This window comes from Hemitrygon akajei, chromosome 11 (genome assembly GCF_048418815.1).
Source record: "Hemitrygon akajei chromosome 11, sHemAka1.3, whole genome shotgun sequence".
NCBI lineage: Eukaryota > Metazoa > Chordata > Chondrichthyes > Myliobatiformes > Dasyatidae > Hemitrygon > Hemitrygon akajei.
The window spans coordinates 6,616,461-6,637,282 of NC_133134.1; the positions used below are offsets into that span (position 1 = coordinate 6,616,461).

General features: G+C 42.5%; 1 protein-coding gene across 2 annotated transcripts in view; it reads left to right on the forward strand.

The window, feature by feature from the left end:
• The window catches only part of LOC140735282 (cytohesin-3), a 116,200-nt gene extending 95,378 nt beyond the window's left edge, over positions 1–20,822 (forward strand). Inside the window, exons 8-13 of one of the 2 annotated variants that reach the window (XM_073060155.1) lie at positions 1,565–1,713; positions 3,869–3,980; positions 14,855–14,931; positions 16,780–16,851; positions 18,493–18,647; positions 19,965–20,822. In XM_073060155.1, coding sequence (XP_072916256.1) covers positions 1,565–1,713; positions 3,869–3,980; positions 14,855–14,931; positions 16,780–16,851; positions 18,493–18,647; positions 19,965–20,037 — 638 coding nt within the window. In that variant the 3' untranslated portion in view covers positions 20,038–20,822. Of the gene's footprint in view, positions 1–1,564; positions 1,714–3,868; positions 3,982–14,852; positions 14,932–16,779; positions 16,852–18,492; positions 18,648–19,964 lie in introns of both variants that reach the window. The other variant, XM_073060156.1, reaches the window with a different exon arrangement.

A 20,822-nucleotide genomic window follows, 5' to 3' on the forward strand; every position in this document is an offset into this window, starting at 1 on the left:
GGCTGGGTGGAGAAGTTTGAATTAGTGACACAGCCAGTTTGAATCACTGAAGGATGCTCGAAGCTATGGCAGGGCCTGACTGCTATCACCTCCTACAAAGTGAAACCAAGTGTCAACACGAGGAAATCTGCAGATGCTGGAAATTCAAGCAACACACACAAAATGCTGGTGGAACGCTGCAGGCCAGGCAGCATCTATAGGAAGAAGCACTGTCAACGTTTCGGGCCGAGACCCTTCGTCAGAACTAACTGAAAGAAAAGATAGTAAGAGATTTGAAAGTAGAAGGGGAAGGGGGGAGTCCAAAATGATAGGAGAAGACAGGAGGGGGTGGGGTGAAGCTAAGAGCTGGAAAGGTGATTGGCAAAAGGGATATAGAGCTGGAGAAGGGAAAGGATCAATGGGATGGGAGGCCTAGGGAAAAAGAAAGGGGGAGGGGAGCACCAGAGGTGTAAGTGTCAAAAAGATTTTGCCCTGAAATGAGCTCAGTGTCTTTTATGTTCACTTTGACCATCAAAACATAGAGGCACCTTCATGAAGTCACATGCCCCAAAGACCCTGTAATTTCAGTCTCTGAGGTTGACATGAGAGCATCCTTCAGGAGGATAAACCATGGAAAGCATCTGGCTCAGACGCAGTACTAAAGATCTAACGTTTGCTGACGGCACCACTGCTGTTGGCCGAATCAAAGATAGTGACAAATCAGCATATAGGAGGGAGATTGAAAATGTGGCCCGGTGGTGCCACAACAACAACCTCTAACTCAATGTCAGCAAGATCAGGGAGATGATTATTAACTACAGGACATGGAAACCGGAGGTCCATGAGCCTTTTATCATAGGAGGATCAGAGGTGGAGAGGATCAGAAAGCTTAAATTCCTTGGCATTATCATTTCAGAGGATCTGTCCGGGGTTCAGCATGTAAGTGCCATTACGAAGAAAGCATGGCAGTGCCTGTACTTTCTTAAAAGTTTACAAAGATTTGGCAAGTCATCTGAAACTTGACAAACTTATATAGATGTGAGGTGGAGAGTATATTGACATGAAATGGAATCATCAATGCCCTTGAACAGGAAAGCCTACAAAAAGTAATGGATACAGTCCAATCCATCACAGGTAAAATCCTCCACACTATTGAGCACATCTACATAGAGTGCTGTCATAGAAAAGCAGCATCTATTATTAAGCACCTCCCACTACCCAGTCATGGTCTCCTCTCACTGCTGCCATCAGGAAGAAGGTGCAGGAGCCTCAGGACCCACAATACCAGGTTCAGGAACAGTTATTACCCCTCAACCATCACTCAGCTTCACACACCCCACCACTTTCAAAGACTCTTCATCTCATGTTCTTGATATTTATTGCTTATTTATTTATTATGATTATTTTGGTTTTTTTTCTTCTTTGTACTTACTGTGAATGCCTGCAAGGAAATGAATCTCAGGGTTGTATATGGTGACGTATATGTACTTTAATAATAAATTTTCTTTGAACTTTTGAACTTTGTGGCATTAATATTGAAGAATGTTTGGATTGTGTTTAACTGTTTAACTTTTGCTATCCACAGACACATGCTACGTGTTATCATTTGCCATAATTATGCTAAATACAAGTTTGCATAACCCCAACGTTAGGGACAAACCTGCTGTCGAAAGGTTTATATCCATGAACCGGGGCATCAATGAAGGTGGCGACCTTCCAGAAGAGTTACTCAGGGTGAGTGCTTAACTAGAACAATTTCCCTTTTTTGTCCCAATAAAGGGCTGTGAAGTGGGTAGGTGTTGGGGAAATCTTTTCCATGAATCAGGAAGTTGTTTTCTCTGTCAGACAGCTGGGCTGGCAGTGCTCAGAGTTCCTAAATCAAGTTTGTTCAAGTTTAATTGTCATTCAACTATACATGTGAATATAGTCAAATGAAACAGTGTTCCTCTGGGGACAAGGTGCAAAACCACAGTTTCAAGTCACACACAGCACGTATAGTACATTTAATTCCGATCGAAGAAAAACATAAATAATAAATAATATATATAAAAAATAATATAGCTCAAGTCCCTGAGTATAATGGCCTATAGATGTTGTCCCGGAGCCCCGTTTTTACAAGAACAAACAGCATTTCTTTACGCTGCACAAATGCAGCTGCAGACGACCACAATCTAGCTTATCTTCCACTGAGCGAACACTGGAGAGCAGCAGCAAGGGGAGCGGCCAGCCCTCAACCCAGTACAAAATCCAACAACACACAGCCAGCTCTGGCATCTTCTTCTTTGGCAGCTTCAACAGGAGACCCCGAGGGATAAGGGTCTTATCCACGCAACAACTGAGGCAGTGCAGCTCCCCTGACTCCAGTCTCCCCCAATGAATCAGTGAATCAGAGTCACAGTATTCTATGTTACCAGTATCCAACAGGGTGAACAGTGTTATGCTGACCTTATATTTCCCTTCCACATAACCCCTCCCCCATTTTTCTATCATCTATGTGCCTATCTTAAGAGCCTTTTAAATGTCCCTAATGTATCTGCCTCTACCACTACGCCAGCAGCAAGTTCCACATGCCCACCACTCTGTGTAAAGAAACTTACATCTGACAATCCCATATACTTTTCTCCAATTAGCCTAAAATTATGTCCCCTCGTATTAGCCACTTCCACCCTGTGGAAAAAGTTTCTGGGTGTCCTCTCTGTCTATGCCTCTTTACCATCTTATACACCACTATCAAATCACCTCTCATCCTCCTTCATTCCAAAGTGAAACGCCCTACCTATCTCACTCTAATTCTCGTAAGACATGGTCTTTAATCCAGGCAGCATCCTGGTAAATCTCCTCTGCACCCTTTCTAATATGCAAATACTTTGAGAGCTGGTCATGGACTACACCTGCAGCATGTTACCTACCACCCACAATGGACCCCCTACAAATTGCCTACCAACAGAAGCCGCAGACAGATGACACAATAGCCACAGCTCTGCTCACAGTCCTTACACACCTGACACATTGGTGTCAAGAAAACAATCTCTCCCTCAATATCGCAAAAGCAAAGGAGCTGGTTGTGGACTACAGGAGGAATGGAGACAGGCTGACCCCTATTGACATCAATGGATCTGGGTTTGAGAGGGTGAACAGCTTTAAGTTCCTTGGCATACACATCACCAAGGACCTCGTGGTCTGTACATACCGGCTGTGTGGTGAAAAAAGCACAACAGTGCCTCTTTCACCCCAGACAGTTGACGCATTTCGACATGTGTCCAAATCCTAAAGACCTTCTACAGGGGCACAATTCAGAGTATCCTGACTGGCTGTAACATTTCCTGGTATGGGAACTGTACTTCCCTCAATCGCCGGATTCTGCAGAGAGTGGTGCGGACAGCCCAGTACATCCATGGATGTGAACTTCCCACTATTCAGGACATTTACAAAGACAGGCGTGTAAATAAATAAATAAAATGATTGGGGACCGGAGTCACCCCAACCCCAGCTGCTACCATCCGAGAAACTGTACCGCAGCATTAAAGCCAGGACCAACAGGCTTTGGGACAATGTCTTCCACCAGGCCATCAGACTGATAAATTCACGCTTATATTTCACAATTCACAATTATATTTCTCAACTATATTGACTGTTCTGTTGTATATTTTACTGTACATACTATTTATTACAAATTACTATAATTTGCACATTGCACATTCAGATGGAGATGCAACGTAAACATTTTTACTCCTTATGTGAAGGATGTAAGAAATAAAGTTCATTTCAAATTCCAAATGAAAGATTTGTACTGTCCTTTTAGAGTGTCCATTGCTGGAATTAAAAGCAGTTAAGTGGTGCTTTTATATTGTTAGTTTTGTGCTAATCCCTTTTCTCCATCTTTCTGCAGAACTTGTATGATAGTATTAAGAATGAGCCTTTCAAAATCCCAGAAGACGACGGAAATGATTTGACCCACACATTTTTTAACCCTGACCGAGAAGGCTGGCTACTAAAACTAGGTGAGTTTGACTTATACAAGTTCTGAGGTAAAAGGGACATTTAATGGATGTTGCCTGAGATGGACGTATGATGCCACTGTAACAGATTGGGGAGTGTTTGCTAAGAGTGTAGTGGGTAACACTGTTAGAACATAGAACAGTACAGCACAATGTTATGCTAAGCCATTTAAATTAATAATCAAATGGTCAACTATTCTCTTCTGCCTACACAATGACCATATCCTTCAATTTCTCTCAGGTTTGTGTGTGTATCCAAACATTTCTTATAAGGCCCTAATGTATCTGGCTCTACTACCACCCCGAGCAGTGTATTCTAGGCACTCACCATTCTCTGCATTAAAAAAAACATGCCCCTCATATGACCTTTGAAATTGTTCCCTCTCACCCTCTGGAAGTAGACATTTCAACCCCAGGATAAACATACTGTCTGTCTACTCTATCTTTGCCTCTCATAATCTTATTAACGTCTTTCAGATCTTCTCTCAGCTACTCTTGGCACTGAGGCTTGTGTACTTAACGTAGGCTGATGTAGACGTGCTGTACTGCTGCACTCATCCTTCACATAAATACGTTGAATTGAGTCTGCTTGCTCTTTCTGCTCTTAAGAGCTTGTCCTCTGTCCTGGCCAGCTTTGTAACTCTCAGGGAACATGACCACATTAAAGATTTCTGGGCAGTACTTTGGGATCTTGCTGTGCACTGTCTGCTATGTTTCCCATAGGAACAGATTTAGGCCATTTGGCCCATTGAGTCTGCTCCAACATTCAGTCATGGCTGATTATTTTTTCCAAGCCCATTCTGCTGCCTTTTCCTTGCAATACTTAATCCTGATTAAAAGCAATGTCTAAACTTCAGAAAGATATTCAGTGGCTGCAAGATGTTCTGGGATGCCCCTGGGATCACACAAAAGCCTCAAAAATGCATATTTCCCTCTCATTTATGTACATCTCAGGAATATTTCTGTTTTATGCAGGGGTTGTTCCCAGTGCCACGGTACTGTCAGTTGGTGCTGTGAACTGGTGCGTGGTGATGTTTGGGTTCATCTTATGGGCTGCCGTCTTCATGCTTTAGTTGTGCTGCTGACTTATGATTATAGAGTCATAGAGCCCTATAGCACAGAAATAAGGCCCTTCGGCCCATTTCCTCCATGCTGGCATTGCCTTTACACAAAAGATCAAGGGCCAACTTTATTCGCCATATACATTTATATGTATTAGAAATTTGTTGTGGTGTGTTAGTCAATGCGGGGCATACAGCAAAAAACAACATTCAATAAAGAATAAAGAATTATGTAAAAATAAAGTCAAAGGTTAAAGTACCGATATAGAATAAAATGCACATAAATCCGTGTATATACAATGTAAAGAGCATTATAAAAAGTGGTTTGAAGTGTTTACAAAGCAGTGACTGAGGTAACAGATAGGCCCCCCCCCCCCCACCCCTTCCCCCTCTTATCTATAATGGTTGATCAGATTAACGTTCTGGGGGGGAAGAAACTTTTAGGATGGTGTGTAGTTTTTGTTTAAAAGCCCTATAGTGCTTTTGGAAAACACAGTTTACTGGGTGAGGGTAGGGTCTGCCTGTTTTTTTGCCCTGTTCCAAGTCCTGCAGTGATGTTAGACTGCAGCCAATGATTTTTTTCTGCTGGCCTGACAGTTCACTGTTGTCATCATATATTGTAGTGGAAGAGTGAAACTGTCAAGCAAGCCTGGGCATTTAATTTACAGTACTGTTGTTTGTCAGTTTAATTTTGTTTTAACTTAGAGATACAGCATGGTAACAGGCACTTCAAGTCATCGGGGGAAGGTGGTTGGGGTCGTAGCTTGCTGCAGGAGTTCTTCAAGACTGTGCCCTAAGCCCAACCATCTCTCGATGCTTCATTCTACGTGTGGAGAATGGAGGGACGTGGACATTGTCTGGGCAGAAGGAAATAGTTTAGTTTGGCATTTATTTAGAGATCCAGCATGGTAACAGGCCATTCTGGCCCAACAAGCCCGTGCTGCCCAATCATACCCATATGACCAATTACCCTAATAACCCATATATCTTTGGAATGTGGGAGGAAACCAGAGCACCCGGAGGGTACCCACTCAGTCACAGGGAGAACATACAAGTGCCTTACAGTCAGTGGTGAGAACTGAACCCCGGTCGCTGGCGCTGTAATGCGTTGCGCTAACCGCTTTGATTAGTTTGGCACAACATGGTGGGCTGAAGGGCCTGTTCTTACACTGTACTGTTCCATGAAGTAAGGTCATTCTTTAATATTCCTTACTGCTGCTGGTTTGGAATTACTGCAGTGTGGGAGACTTTCAGGTGGTATGCAGTATTCTGAGAACTGGCTTGCTGCCTCCATTTCTCTGGCTAAAGGGGATAAGTAATGAATACCAGCTTTGCCTCTGTACCTTCCCACGAATAAACTTTGCTTTCACAACTTGCCTTTTGAGACTGTTAAAATTCAGATATAAATTTAATGGCCTTAAAGCAGTTTGCAATGTTCAAAAAATGGTGCTTCAGGCAGCAATATATAATATTTTTCCAAGATTTTTTTATTTGGAATCAACCTACTTAGAGCCTTCATTGAAATCAAACCTGATAGATGCAGAAACGAGCAAATATGATCCATTAGAAAGGCTGATGAAGGGTTTCAGCCCAAAAAGTCGACTGTTTATTCCTCTGCATAGATGCTGCCTGACCTGCTGAGTTCCCCCAGCATTTTGTGTCTTCCACAGGATGTTGCCTGGACTTGGAAGCCTGAGAGGAGATTTCATAGATTAGGATGTAGGAGGTTGAGATGGAGGTACATAAGATCATGAGGGGCATAGGCAAGGTGAAAGCATTAGATGGTACCGTGCAAAAGTCTTAGGCACATATATATTGCTAGGGTGCCTAAGACTTTTGTATAGTACTGTAGTAATTTTATGTATTGCACAGTACTGCTGCCACAAAATCAAATTTCATGACACGTGAGTGATGATGGACCTGATTCTGTTATGAGTCTCTATTGTAGACTGAGAGTGGGAAGGAGGCACGGAGAGGGGAATCATTGTTGGGATTCCAGGAAGGGAACGGGAAGCACCACAGAAACATTCCTGTTGTCACAGGGTTCGCCACTCCCAGCCCTGGCGCGCTTCCTCTGCCAACTATCCCACACCCTCCCACGGTGCTCCACCCTCACCATTTCCAACATCCTTTGCTCCTGCTTGATTTACAAACTCACTCTCCACTCTGCATGGACAAATACAGTTCTGTGCAAAAGTCTTAGGCACCCTAGCTCTATATATATGCCTGTGACTTATGCACAGTACTGTAGTCTTTTCCCCAGAGACATGGGTGCTTTAAAAAAAGAGGCCATAGGTTTTGAATCAGTAGTGAAAGTTTTAAAAAGGACGTCAGGGGCAGCTTCTTCACACAAAGGATTGTGTGTATTTGGAATGAGGCACCACAGTAACATGGTGATTAGCATGACACTGTTACAGCTCAGGGTGTTGGAGTTTGAACACTAGCTGTAAGAAGTTTGTATGACTTTCCTGTGACCGCGTGGGTTTCCTCTGGGTGCTTCTGTTTCCTTCCACAGTCCAAAGATGTACTAGTTAATAGGTTAATTAGTCATTGTAAATTCTCCTAAGATTAAACTCGGGTTAAATCGGTGGAATGCTGGTCAGTGTGGCTCGTTGAGCTGGAGGGCCTGTTCTGTCCTGTACCTCTAAATAATATAAATAAATAAATAGTGGTCATAGGGTGTATCAGCAACATTTAAAGGCCATCTAGATCAGTAGAGGATGGAGGAGGCTTAGAGGCTATAGGTCAAATGAGGGCAGATGGGACTAGTTCACTGGGAAACACAGCATGGATGAGATGGGCTGATGGGCTCTGTGACTCTATAACCTCCACTTTGTTCCAGTAGTGGGTCAGGACTTGGGTTGGAAGAAATTGTGCTAAGGTGGGTTACAGCTCAGTTTGTCCACTATAAGAATGCCATATTTCAGTCATAATGATTTATTCATTATTAAATACTGAGGCTTGAATCTCATTCACAAAACAAAGTCAAGGTAAATTTATTATCAAAGTGCATAGATGCTACCATACACTACCCTGAGATTTGTTTTATTATGGACATTTACAGGAATATAAAGAAATACAATAAAATTTTTGAAAAGCTATACATAAACAAAGACTGGCAAACAACCAATGTGCAAAAGAAGACAGATTCTGCAAATATAAAACAAATAATACTGAGAACGTGAGTTGTAGACCCGTGATTTGTGGAGTCCTTGAAAGTTAGTCTATAGATTGTGGGATCAGTTCAGAACTGTATATTAATCCCTCAATTTCTGTTCTGGACCATGATACTGAATGGTGTGTAGTTCCAAAAGTGAGGCATCCTCAAAAAATTATAATTTATGCACGCCTTTATTTTTCTTGCATTACTTGTGATTTTCCTATTGGTTTGTGTGTTTGTTTGTTTGCTGTGGCTTTTATTTTATAAAATTGGCTTAAATGTGCCTTCCTGTTTTCCTTATGACCTATGACCTGTCACCTTTCTGTTCTCTGACTGGCTGTCTCTGCTTCCTCTGCGTTAGGAGGTACGTACCCGGAGATCTTCCACATCCTCATGTCTGCCGCACTGCTTTACTTTGCTCCCCTCGTTCTTTGTCCTGAAAAGCAATAAAGTGTTGTTGTGAGGTGCCTCCTGCGATTATAAATTCCTTGTTAGCTCTGCAATACTTCCTGGAATTGTGGGCGGCACAGTAGCGTAGTGGTTAGCGCATCACTTTACAGCACCGGCAACCAGGATTCAACTCGAGGAATTTGTTCGTTCTCCCTGTGGGTGCGTAGGTTTCCTCCGGGTGCTCTGTTCCTCCCACAGTCCAAAAACATGCGGGCTAGTAAGTTAATTGGTTACATGGGTGTAATTGGGTGGCATGGCCTGTTACCGTGCTGTATCTCTAAATTAAATATAAATTCACAAGGCTTGATACTACTGAGATACACAATCTTCAAAACATTTCCTCTTGCCAGTCATCAGAAAAAAGTTAATAAAATGCTTGTGTGCTTTACAATTAGACCATAAGACATAGGAGCAGAATTAGATCATTTGGTCTATCGAGACTGCTGTGCCATTCCATCATGACTGATTTATTATCCCTTTCTCCTGCCTTTTTCGTTACCTTTGACAGCCTTACTAATCAAGAACCTATCACTTTAAATATAACCAGTGACTTGGCCTCCACAGACATCTGCGGCAAAGAATTCCACAGATTCACCACCCTTTAACTAAAGAAAATCCTCCTCACCTCTGTTCTACAGGAATATCACTCTTGTTCTGAGGACATGCCCCCTGGTCCTAGACTCTGCCACTATAAGAAACATCCTCTCCATGTCCACTCTATGTAGGCCTTTCAATGTTCAATAGATTTAAGTGAGATTCCCACTCATTCTTCTAAGCTCCAGTGAGTACAGCCCCAGAGCCATCAAACACTCTTCATATGTTAACCCTTTCACTCATGGAATAATTTTAACGGGAATCCCCTCTGGACCCTCTCCAATGCCAGAACATCCCTTTTCAGATAAGAGGCCCGAAACTGCTCACAATACTCCCAAGTGCAGCCAGACCAAAGCCTGAGAAAGCCTCAGCAATTGTCTATTTCTGTACTGAAATCTTGCCTGACAAATCTGTTAGAGTTCTTCAAAGAAGTAATAAGTGGGGTGGTCAAAGGAGAGGCAGTGGATATCATTTACTTAGATTTTCAGAAGGCATTTGATAAGGTGCCACACATGACACTGCTTAACAAGATAAAATCCTATGGTGTTACAGGAAAGATACTGGCATGGATTGAGGAATGGCTGACAGGCAGGAGGCAGCGAGTGGGAATAAAGGGGGCCTTTTCTGGTTGGCTGCCAGTGACTAGTAGTGTTCATCAGGGGTCAGGATTGGGACCACTACTTTTCACATTGTTTGTCAGTGGTTTGCATAATGGAATTGATGGCTTATTGGCTAAGTTTTCAGATGATATGAAGATAGGTGGAGGGGTAGGTAGTGCTAAAGAAGCAATGTGATTGCAGCAGGGCTTGGATTGGAAGACTGGGCAAAAAAGTGGCAGATGGAATACAGTGTTGGGAAATATATGCTAATGTATTTTGGTAAAAGGAACAATAGTGCGGACTTTTATCTAAATGGGGAGAAGGATCAAACATCAGGGGTGCAGAGAGACTTAGGAGTCCTCGTGCAAGGCTCCCAGAAGGCTAATTTACAGGTTGAATCTGTGGTAAAGAAGGAAATACAATGTTGGCATCTATTTCGAGGGGAATAGAATATAAAAGTAGGAGATAATGCTGAGGCTTTATAAGACACTAGTCAGACTGCACTTGGAGTATTGTCAACAGTTTTGGGGCCCGTATCACACAAAGGATGTGTTGTCATTGGAGAGAGTCCAGAGGAGGTTCACGAGGATGAATCCATGAATCAAGAGGTTAACATATGAGGAGCGTTTGGCAGCTTTGGGCCTTACTCACTGGAATTTAGAAGAATACTGGAGAATCTTATTGAAGCCTACAGAATATTGAAAGGACTAGATAGGGTAGATGTAGAGAGGATGTTTCCAAAGGAGCACCCAGAACTAAAGGGCACAGCCTCAAATTGAGGGGCAACCTTTTAGAACAGAGGTAAGGAGGGATGTTTTTCAGCCAGAGAGTGGTGAATCTGTTGAATGCTCTGTCACTTAATTTGGTGGAGGCCAAGTCTGTGTGTATATTTAAGGTGGAAGTTGATAGTTTCTGGATTCGTCAGGGCATCAAAGGATATGGTGAGAAAGCAGGTGTATGGGGTTGAGTGGGATCCAGGATCAGCCATGATGGAATGGCAGAGGAGACTCAATGGACTGAATGGCCTAATTCTGCTCCTATGTCTTGTGGTCTTAATGGTCTGTAGTACTAGCTCGTGCTAATACTATGCCAGTACGTTGGTGAAATGTGCTAACCAGACAATATAGGGCACATTGTTATTTCTGTTTGGCCCCGGTGAGAACGATGGGGAAAACATTACATCCGGAAGTGAGAAATTCTGTTTTAAACAAATCCCTCAATAACTTGCAGCAGGCACTTCACCCAACAATTTGTTCCTTGACAATTCTTTCAGCTCTGGTGTTGAAAAGCATAGTTAACTTGTAGCCGCAGCCGGTAACGTTCGGAATTAAATGTTTGTTCGATGAGCCGTATGTTTTAACCAGCTTTCTTCTGATCCACTAAACTTAATTCAGGCCCTGCCTTATTAACCACAATCAAAAATTGCTTTCTGACAGATTTTGCTGGTAGAGAAAAGTCAATAGAACAGTCTCCTTACTTTTTCTAACATAAAGTTATCAGATAGATGCATTAGAAAAATTAAATTTGCATGTTACTCTGGAACTGGGAGGATTAGAAAATTGTGTATCAGTTCTGAGGTCACAGAGACACATAAGACATGGGATCAGAATTAGGCCATTTGGCCCATCAGGCCTGCTCCACCATTCCACCATGACTGATTTATTATCCCTCTCAACCTCTTAGCATTCTTCCCGTAACCTTTGACACATTTACTAATCAAGAACTTGTCAACTTCCTCTTTAAATATACCCAATGACTTATGGGCTCCACATCTGACTGTGGCAATGAATTCACCTACCTTCTGGCTAAAAAAATTCCTCCTCATCTCTGTTCTAAAGGGACTTCCTTCAGTTCTAAGGCTGTGCCCTCTGGTCCAAGACTTCCCCATTATAGGAAACATACAGTCTATATAAGCCTGTTATTTCATGTCAGAGGTAAGGTTTTTACGTAGAGAGTGGTGGGTGTGTGGAATGCACTACCAGGAGTGATGGTAGAGATAGATGCATTAGGGACCTTTAAGAGACTCATGGCACATTGATGATAGAAAAATGGTTGGTTATGTAAATTGGAGGGGTTTGATTTTGATATTTGAATTGATTTTGGAATAGGTTAAAAGGTTGGCATTAAGGAAATTGCCATTCATCAGGTCTGGTTGCAAACAGCTTTCCTGTACTTTACTTTCAACAGTTGGATTTCTGCCTATTAGGTTGTAGTCTTGCTGAGACCTTAAAAATCATGTGAATAGCATGTGGGTAGTTACACAAAATCCTTGGCTTGATAAATAACAAAGTGGAAACATCACACTTTCTAAACCTTGGAGAGAGGGTTAACAACGCTGGGCAGCATACTTGAGGCCTGTGCTATACCAAGAGAAGCTGTGATGGTTCTCCTTGGAGCAGGGAGGGGTGCTCAAAGTGTGTACATTTTGAAAGCTGTTACACCTGCCAACGTCTGTGAGCACAACATACTAAATTAAGATAGTTTCTGGGGAAGCTTGGAGATGCAAGCAAACTTTTTCCACTGAGCTTATGTGAGACTAGAACTAGAGGTCATGGGTTAAGGGTGAGAGGTGAAATGTTTAAGAGGAACACGAGGGGGAATTACTTCACTCAGAGGTGGTGAGAGTGTGGAACAAGCTGCCAATGGAACTGGTGGCTACAGGTTTGATTTCAACATTTAAGAGAAATTTGGATAGATACAAGTATGGGAGGGGTATGGAGGGTTGCAGGTTGATGGAACTAGGCAGATGGGCAAAAGGGCCTGTTTCTGTGCTGTAACACTCTATGTAAAGGATATTTATGCCAATGCTGCCTGGACTAGAGAGCAGTTCTTATCAGGAGAGGTTAAGTGAGCTACGGCTTTTCTCTTTGGAGCAAAGGAGGATGAGAGGTGACTTGATAGAGGTGTACAAGATGATAAGTGGTATAGATCAAGTTAGAAGTACAATTTTTTGGCAGTAATGTCTAACAGCAGAGAGAATAATTTTAAGGTGATTGTAGGAGAGGATGTCAGAGGTAGGTTTTTTACACAGAGGGTGGTGGATGTGTGGAAGACCCTGCCAGGGTGAGGTAGAGGCAGATACATTAAGGACACATGAATGATAGAAGAATGGAGGGTTATGCAGGAGGGAAGGGTTAGATTGATGTTAGACTGAAAGGTCAACACAACGTTGTGGTTCGAAGGGCCTGTACTGTGATGTGGTGTTCTATGTATATGGGTGAATGTTTTTACATTAGAAGTAAATGTAGTGCATGTAAGGCTGGTGGAACCAGGCAGTTACAGTTGTAAAGAGGTACAGTACAGAAGTAGGCCTTTCAACCCACAGAGTCTGTGCTGACTGGCAACATCCCATTTACAACAATTCTACATTAATCTTATTTTATCCCCTGCCCCTCATTCCCACCAACCAACTCCCTCAACTGCTACCTCTCACCTACACACGGGAGTGGTGGTGGGGCAATTTACCCACTGACCCCATAGGTCATTGGGATGTAGGAGGGAACTGGAGCAGCCAGGGGGAACCCCCATGGTGACAGGGAGAGAAGATGCAAACTCCACGAAGACAGCACCTGAGGTCAGGAGAGATCAGCAGCTGCATCATTCTGCCATTCACTCCTTAAGAGCTGTAGTATTCTACATCGCCAGATTTGTAAGCAATTGCTCTGTTTACTTATCCTGTTTAGGAATCATTTATCTCCGACTCAGCTCTGAGGTAAAGGTTGGGGAGATGAGAATAAGACCAAAAGACCCAAGCAGAATTAGGCCATTCAACCCATCTACTCTGCCTTTGATGGCAGATTTATTATCCCTGTCAACTCCATTCTCCTGCCTTCTCCATGTAATCTTTGACACACTTACTAATCAAGAACCTATCAACCTCCGCTTTAAACCCAATGACTTGGCCTCCACAGCCACCTGCGGCAAAGAATTCCATAGATTCACCTCCCTCTGGCTAAAGAAATTCCTCCTCGTCTCCATTCTAAATGGACGTCGCTTTATTCTGAGACTATGCCCTCGAGTCCTAGACACTTCCACTACAGGAATCATCCTCTCCACATCCACTCTATCCAGGCCTTTCAATATTTGATAGGTTTCAATAGGATTCCCCCTCATTCTTCTAAACTCCAGCAAGTACAGACCCAGAGCTGTCAAATGCTTCTCATACATTAAGTGATGTAGAAGACAGTGTTATGGTTGCTAATCAGTGATGGCACATTGTTGATCAGTTAATCAAATTGTCATTTGCCTTGTTACAAAATGGCTACAAATGTTGGTAGAGGAAATGAGATTATATAGAAGGCAACCCTGAGAAAGGTCTAACTGAAAGTCTATTACTAGTCATTAACCACAAGGCATAGGAGCAACATTCAACCCATCGAGTCTGCTCTGCCATTCCATCATAGCTGATTTATTACTCCTCACAATCCCATTCTCCTGTAACCTTTGACACTCTTACTAATCAAGAACCTCTCAACCTGCTTTAAATATACCCGATGACTTGGCCTTTAAAATACCTTGAGATTTGAATTAGTTTCAGCTGTCATAGTCACAGAACATTACAGCACTGAAATAATCCGTGTCAAACTTATACTTTGCCTCGTCTCTTCAACCTGCACCCGTATCATAACCCTCCTCGGTACCCTTTCCTTTCAAATTTATCTTAAACATTAAAGTCAAACGCACATCCGCCACTTCCACTGGCAGCTCATTCTTTACTGTTGTAACCATCCTTCGTAGAGCCGAGTGACCGACATGAGAAAGAAATTAAACCTCATTCCAGAAAAAAACCCCAGCTCATTCCTGTCTATACTTTGTGTGAGAAATGAGGGGAGATAAATAGGCCAATACCACAAAGGATCATTTAAACAGATGGAATGTTAGAACAAGAATTCTTGGGGCTTTTATATAATGCGTGGGTGGATTGCATTAGTCATCCTTAATATATACATAAAGTGTATAAAAGGACAGTCAAGTTTCATGCTGTTTATCCTTTTCAAAACTTGCCCACTTTAGGAGGAAGAGTCAAAACGTGGAAGCGGCGATGGTTCATTCTGACAGATAATTGTCTCTATTACTTTGAGTACACAACAGTAAGTCTCCTATCACTCTACCATCTTGAACACACAGAGCTTTTAAACTTAATATCTTCATAAGGAAACCACATTGTCTCATTGGTTCAACCACCAATGAATAACGAAATACTTAATCCGTGTTTTATTTTAATTGGAAACAATCTACATGTACTCATGGGAGATGCATACTCATTTACTACTCAGTCATGATGGTTTAAAGATATGATTAGCTTTATTTGTCACATGTAACTCAAAACATACACTCAGTAGCCACTTTATTAGCTACACCTGCTTGTTAATGCAATTATCTAATCAGCTGATCATGTGGCAGCAACTCAGTGCATAAAAGCATGCAGACATGGTCAAGGGTTGTTCAGACCAAACCTCAGAATGGGGAAGAAATCTGACCTAAGTGACTTTGATTGTGGAATGATCATTGGTGCCAGATAGGGTGGTTTGAGTATCTCAGAAACTGATGATCTGGGATTTTCACACAGAATAGTCTCTAGAGTTTACAGAGAATGGTGTAAGAAACAAAAAAACAGCCAGTGAATAGCAGTTCTGTGGGCAAAATGCCTTGTTAATGAGAGAGGTCAGAAGAGAATGACCAGACTGGTTCAAACTGACAGGAAGGCGACAGAAACTCAAATAACCATGCATTACAACAGTTGTATGCAGAAGAGTATCTCTGAAGTGTAACACATTCAATCTTGAAGTAGATTGGCAACAGCAGCAGAAGACTATGAACATACACTGAGTGGCCACTTTTTTAAGGTACATGAAGGATGTAATGAAATGGCCAGAGTGTACAGTGAAGTGTGTCAATGACCAATTCAGTCTGAGGATTGTGCTGGGGTCAGCCCACAAGAGTTGCCAGCTTCTGACACCAGCATAGCATGCTCACAATTTACTAATCCTTATGTTTTTGGAGGAAACCCTCACGGTCACGGGGAGAATTCACAGACCTTTTACAGAGAGCAGCGGAATTGAATCTTTACCTCAGTCAAAACTTACTTAGGTTAGGTAAATGGCCACCCATATCCTAATTAATTCAAAACACACAGCATTATTGTATCAACTTTATTATATCAGTGCAAACGTCCATGTAAATTATGTTGACTCTGCGGTCAGCGTTTCGTGAATGCTTTTGTCCTTTTAGTACCAATACTTACGCAAATTACTTCTCCCACAATCAGCTCACGATATGGTACCAACCTTTGAATGTACTCCAAGATCAATCTAACTTCCCTCCCATGTACCCCAATTTTTATCATCCATGTACAGGTACCTATATGAGAATCTCTTAAATATACCTTATGTATCTGCCTCTACCACCTCTGTTTTCCTCTAATCACCTTAAAATTATGTTCCCTTTGTGTTAGCATTTAACACCGTGGGATAAGTGTATGGCTGACCACCTGAACTATGCCTCAAATTACTTACAACACTGAGATAAGAGAACTCCCGTTGGCCTTTCACTCTGGGCCAGGCAGGGTGGGGTCTCTTCCTTCAGATCATTCATCTCCTGAGTTCTAGCTGCTTTACTTCTGAAATCTTTCATTTTTATTCTTGCTGTATGGGGATAGGTTGAGCGAATTAAGGCTTTTCTCTTTGGAGAGGAGGAGGGTGAGAGGTGACTTGATAGGGGTGTACAAGATGATAAGCATAGATGTTGGTTGGTGTCACCTGCGGAGCACGACAGTGGAGGTGTTTGACCTGCCTGCTACTGGTCTGGGGTGAGACTGCTACAGCATGTGAGCTACCCAGTGCTTGGGTCTGCAGTGGTTAAGTGAGATTTGTGGGACCGTGTCACTGGTGACTGGCATTTGCCTATCAAGTTGCTAAAATAAATGTTTTTAACCTCAGGACAAAGAACCACGAGGAATAATCCCTTTGGAGAATCTAAGCATACGCGAAGTGGAGGATCCTCGAAAGCCTGTGAGTAATTTTATATTTTTATTATCTGGATATATCATGTGGAACAGGCCCTTTTGGTTATGCTGCCCAGCAATCCACTGATTTAACCCTAGCCTAATCACAGGACAATCTACTATAACCAGTTTTAACCAATACAACTTTGGACTGTAGGAGAAAACCCATGTACATATGGGAAGTTACAAACTTGCTTAGAGAACTCCAACACCCTGACCTGTAATAGTGTTGTGCTAACCCCCTCCCCCCGGTACTGAGTTATGAGTGATATGTCATCTGGGCAGTGTAAGAATATAGGGAAGTCACAGAAACGGGCCCTTTGGCCCATCCAGTCCATGCTGTTATTCAACCTAGTCCCATTAACTTCCTGCAGGAAAGATTTCAATAAGATTGGAAGGGTACAGTGAAAGTATACAAGGATGTTACTGGGACTTGAGGTGTAGGGAAAAGCTGAATAGGTTAGGACTTTATTCCCTGGAGTGTAGGACAACGAGGGGAGATTTGATAGGGGCATACAAAATTATGAGGGGTATAGACAGGGTAAATGAAAACAGGCTTTTTCCTTTGAGGTTGGAAGGCTAGGATAAGAATGGAAGGTGAAATATTTAAGGGGAACCTTTTCACTCAAAGGGTGCTGAGAGTGTGGAATGAGCTGCCAGTGGATTTGGTGGATGTGAGGTTGATTTCAACATTTAAGAGAAGTTTGGATAAGTCCATGGATGGGAGAGGTATGGAGTGATCTGGTCCGTGTGTGGGTCAATGGGACTAGGTAGAACAACAGTTAAGCTGAATGGCCTGTTTCTGTGCTGTAGTGCTCTGTGATTCTCTACATAACACGAGCCCTTGCTCTCTAGGTAATCTGAAACTCTGGCAGGTCCCTTGAATAGCTGGGTTTTATCCCATGGTCCCGCTTTGATTTTCCTTTGGTTTGTCTTCCACAGATATCCTTAATAAATTGCAGCATTAATGTTCCATTAAACATTATTCCGTCAGTCAGTGTCTTTTTATTTTAAAAATAAATCTCCAGTAAGCTCTCAGAACCTGGGCCTCTTTATCTAGGACTTTCAGAATACGAAAAGTTTCAGTCTCATGGGGTTCGATATCTGTCCCATCCTTTTCTACACATTGGTTATTCTTACAGTGTGAATGTGTCTTGTTACATCCTCAAGCTGTTTTGGTGGTCCATGCTGCCTTCAGACACTGGGATAATGGTCCCGATTATTCTCCCTCTTTTTCTGTTCCTCATTCCGTTTCACCTCTCTCTGGTGCCTCTTCCTTCCCTTTCTCCCATGGTCCTCTCCTCACATAAGATTACTCCCTCTTCAGCCCTTTCCATCTTCCCCCTCACCTGGTTTCACTTGTCACCTGCCAGCATGTACTTCTCCTCCTCCATTCTTATTCTGGCTTCTTCCCTCTTCCTTTCCAGTCCCAATGAAGTGTCTTGGCCCAAAATGTCAACTGTTTATTCCCCTCCATAGATGGTGTCTGACCTGCTGAGTTCTTCCAGCATTTTGTGTGTGTTCTGGATTTCCAGCATCTTCAGAATCTCTTGTGTTTGGATAATTAGTCACTTGGATCTTGGAGATCTGACATGCTGGCTTTTGAGACCTGTGGCTCTAATGTTGTCTTTTCTTTTTCCCTCTGCAGAACTGCTTTGAGCTTTTCAATCCCAGTCACAAAGGCCAGGTGATCAAAGCCTGCAAGACTGAAGCGGATGGCCGAGTGGTCGAAGGGAACCACGTTGTCTATCGAATATCAGCACCAACCCCCGAGGAGAAAGAAGAATGGATCAAATCAATCAAGTATGTGACTAGCTGTAGCTTTGTCCTGCTGGGTGTGTGGTTTGCTTTGGGCCAAGGATCTGGAAAACTCTTGGAACAAGTAATCAAATGACATTTGGCATTTGATGCAACAGAGTTTTAGATTTGTGTAGACACGTGAGGTCAAATTGTAGCATTGGAGTATAGACTGCTTGGCTGTTTGCATTCTGAGCCGAGCACTGACACCAATTCCCAGTTTGTCAGTTGCCTACATTCTGGTTTGGTTACCATTATGACTTACTTAAGCCCATCACCCCAGCTGGGGCACAGGGCACAGGCCACAGGCCACCGACAGAGTCCTTTGTCCCGGTAAATCGTCCCCAGGTGTCTGCTAGGCAAAGATCCTTCTTCTCTCGGGGATGAGGTCTTTGGAGCTTCAGCTGGTGTTTCTTAAGCTCTGGGTTTTTATGGGATGGGGTTGCTAGTGCCCTTGCCCAACTTCCTCCTTTCACAGTCAGGTTTGGAACCATTCACAGCAGAGTTAAGACTACTATCTTTTATTTTATTGAATAATCAATAGCTTTATTTTAGTAGTTATATTTGTCATGTGTACATCTAAACAATGAAATACATCATGAGTCAACAACCAACACTGTGTGAGAATGTGCTGGGAGTGGCAACAACTCCCTAACCCTAACGTCTTTAAAATGTGGGAGGAAACCCACGTAGTCACAGGGAGAACGTACAAACTCCTTACAGATAGTGCCAGGAATTGAACCCTGATCGTTGGCGCCGTGAAGTGTTACACTAACTGCTGTGCTACTGCGCCACCCTGAATGCTGCTGAAAATTTTCAGCGGTTTGAGTGTTAACAATCTCTGCTTGAGCACGTATGGCCTGACCTCAGAATGTGTCAGTGAGATTGCAGTCTCTGATGTTGAGTTTCAAGTTCAATGTCATCTGAGTGAACATATATAAAACTAACTAAACAAAATAACATTCCTCTGGACCACACAGCACATAAAATATTAACATAAATGATAAAATACAATTCAAAACATGTAGTATGTAGCACAGGTAAACCGTAAACAGCTTGCTGCCCTGGTGACGAGACCTTGGTGATGGCAGGGTATTCATTAGTCTCACAGGCCAAGGGAAAAAGCTGTTACCCAGTCTGACAGTCCTAGTCTTGATGCTCCTGTCCCTCCTTCCTGATGGTAGTGGGTCAAAGAGATTGTGGGATGGGTGGTAGGGATCCTCAACGATGCTTCGAGTCCTTTGTCTACAGCACTCCGATAAATGTCACAAATGGGGATCCTCTCAGTGGTTTTTACCAACCTCATCCTTTGTTTGCTTCCAGAGCCAGTATCAGCAAAGACCCCTTCTATGACATGTTGGCCACCAGGAAGAGAAGAATAGCCAACAAGAAGTAAGCATGCAGATAACCGTACCCATGCTCGCAGGTGCTCATCTCTATGAAACACACCAGTCTTTGGAAGCTTTATAATGGAAGAAATGAAGGACGTTACCTGCTCCTGGACATTTCTCTGTCTATGTCTATACAGAAGTCTCACATTAGTGTTCTAAAGCACAACCTTTTAGCAGAAGCTACGTGCAGCTGTGTGAAGTTCTACTTTAAGAAACTTTTGCACGCAAAGTTCTTTCTGTGGGGTGGGTGGGGGTCAAGATGTCAGGGCATCTACCTCAGCTGGTCTGGGGCCAGAGTGCAGGAGCAGGCATAGTTGGGTCTGAGAAGTGGCTGCATCTACACTAAGAGACACTACTTTCCATCACCTTTTATCTATAGTCAAAACTATAATCAAGTATTAATTTTAAAGTCCAAGAATGTGACTGATATAAACAGCTATACTGATTTAAAAAAAGTTCTTAGAGTGCATAAAAACATAGACAAGAGAGCATTAATCATTCTTACAGCTAGAGATTCGTCAATGATGTTTTTGGCATGAAGAGGAATTGGAACCAAAAGTTCTTTCCAAGAACTTTATTTAATATAATCTGCACTACAACATGGTAAAATTGTATATTTATTTTCTTAGTGCAATTGCAAAAATATTTGTATTGTAATTGTTTAAAAATTTAAACCTTTTAAATTATGTGTAAATATTGTACAGATTGTTTTACGGATACTAACCTTACCATACATGTTTAAACTATTGTTAATGGCCTGTAGAAATAAAAGCTATTGCAATTAGATTCA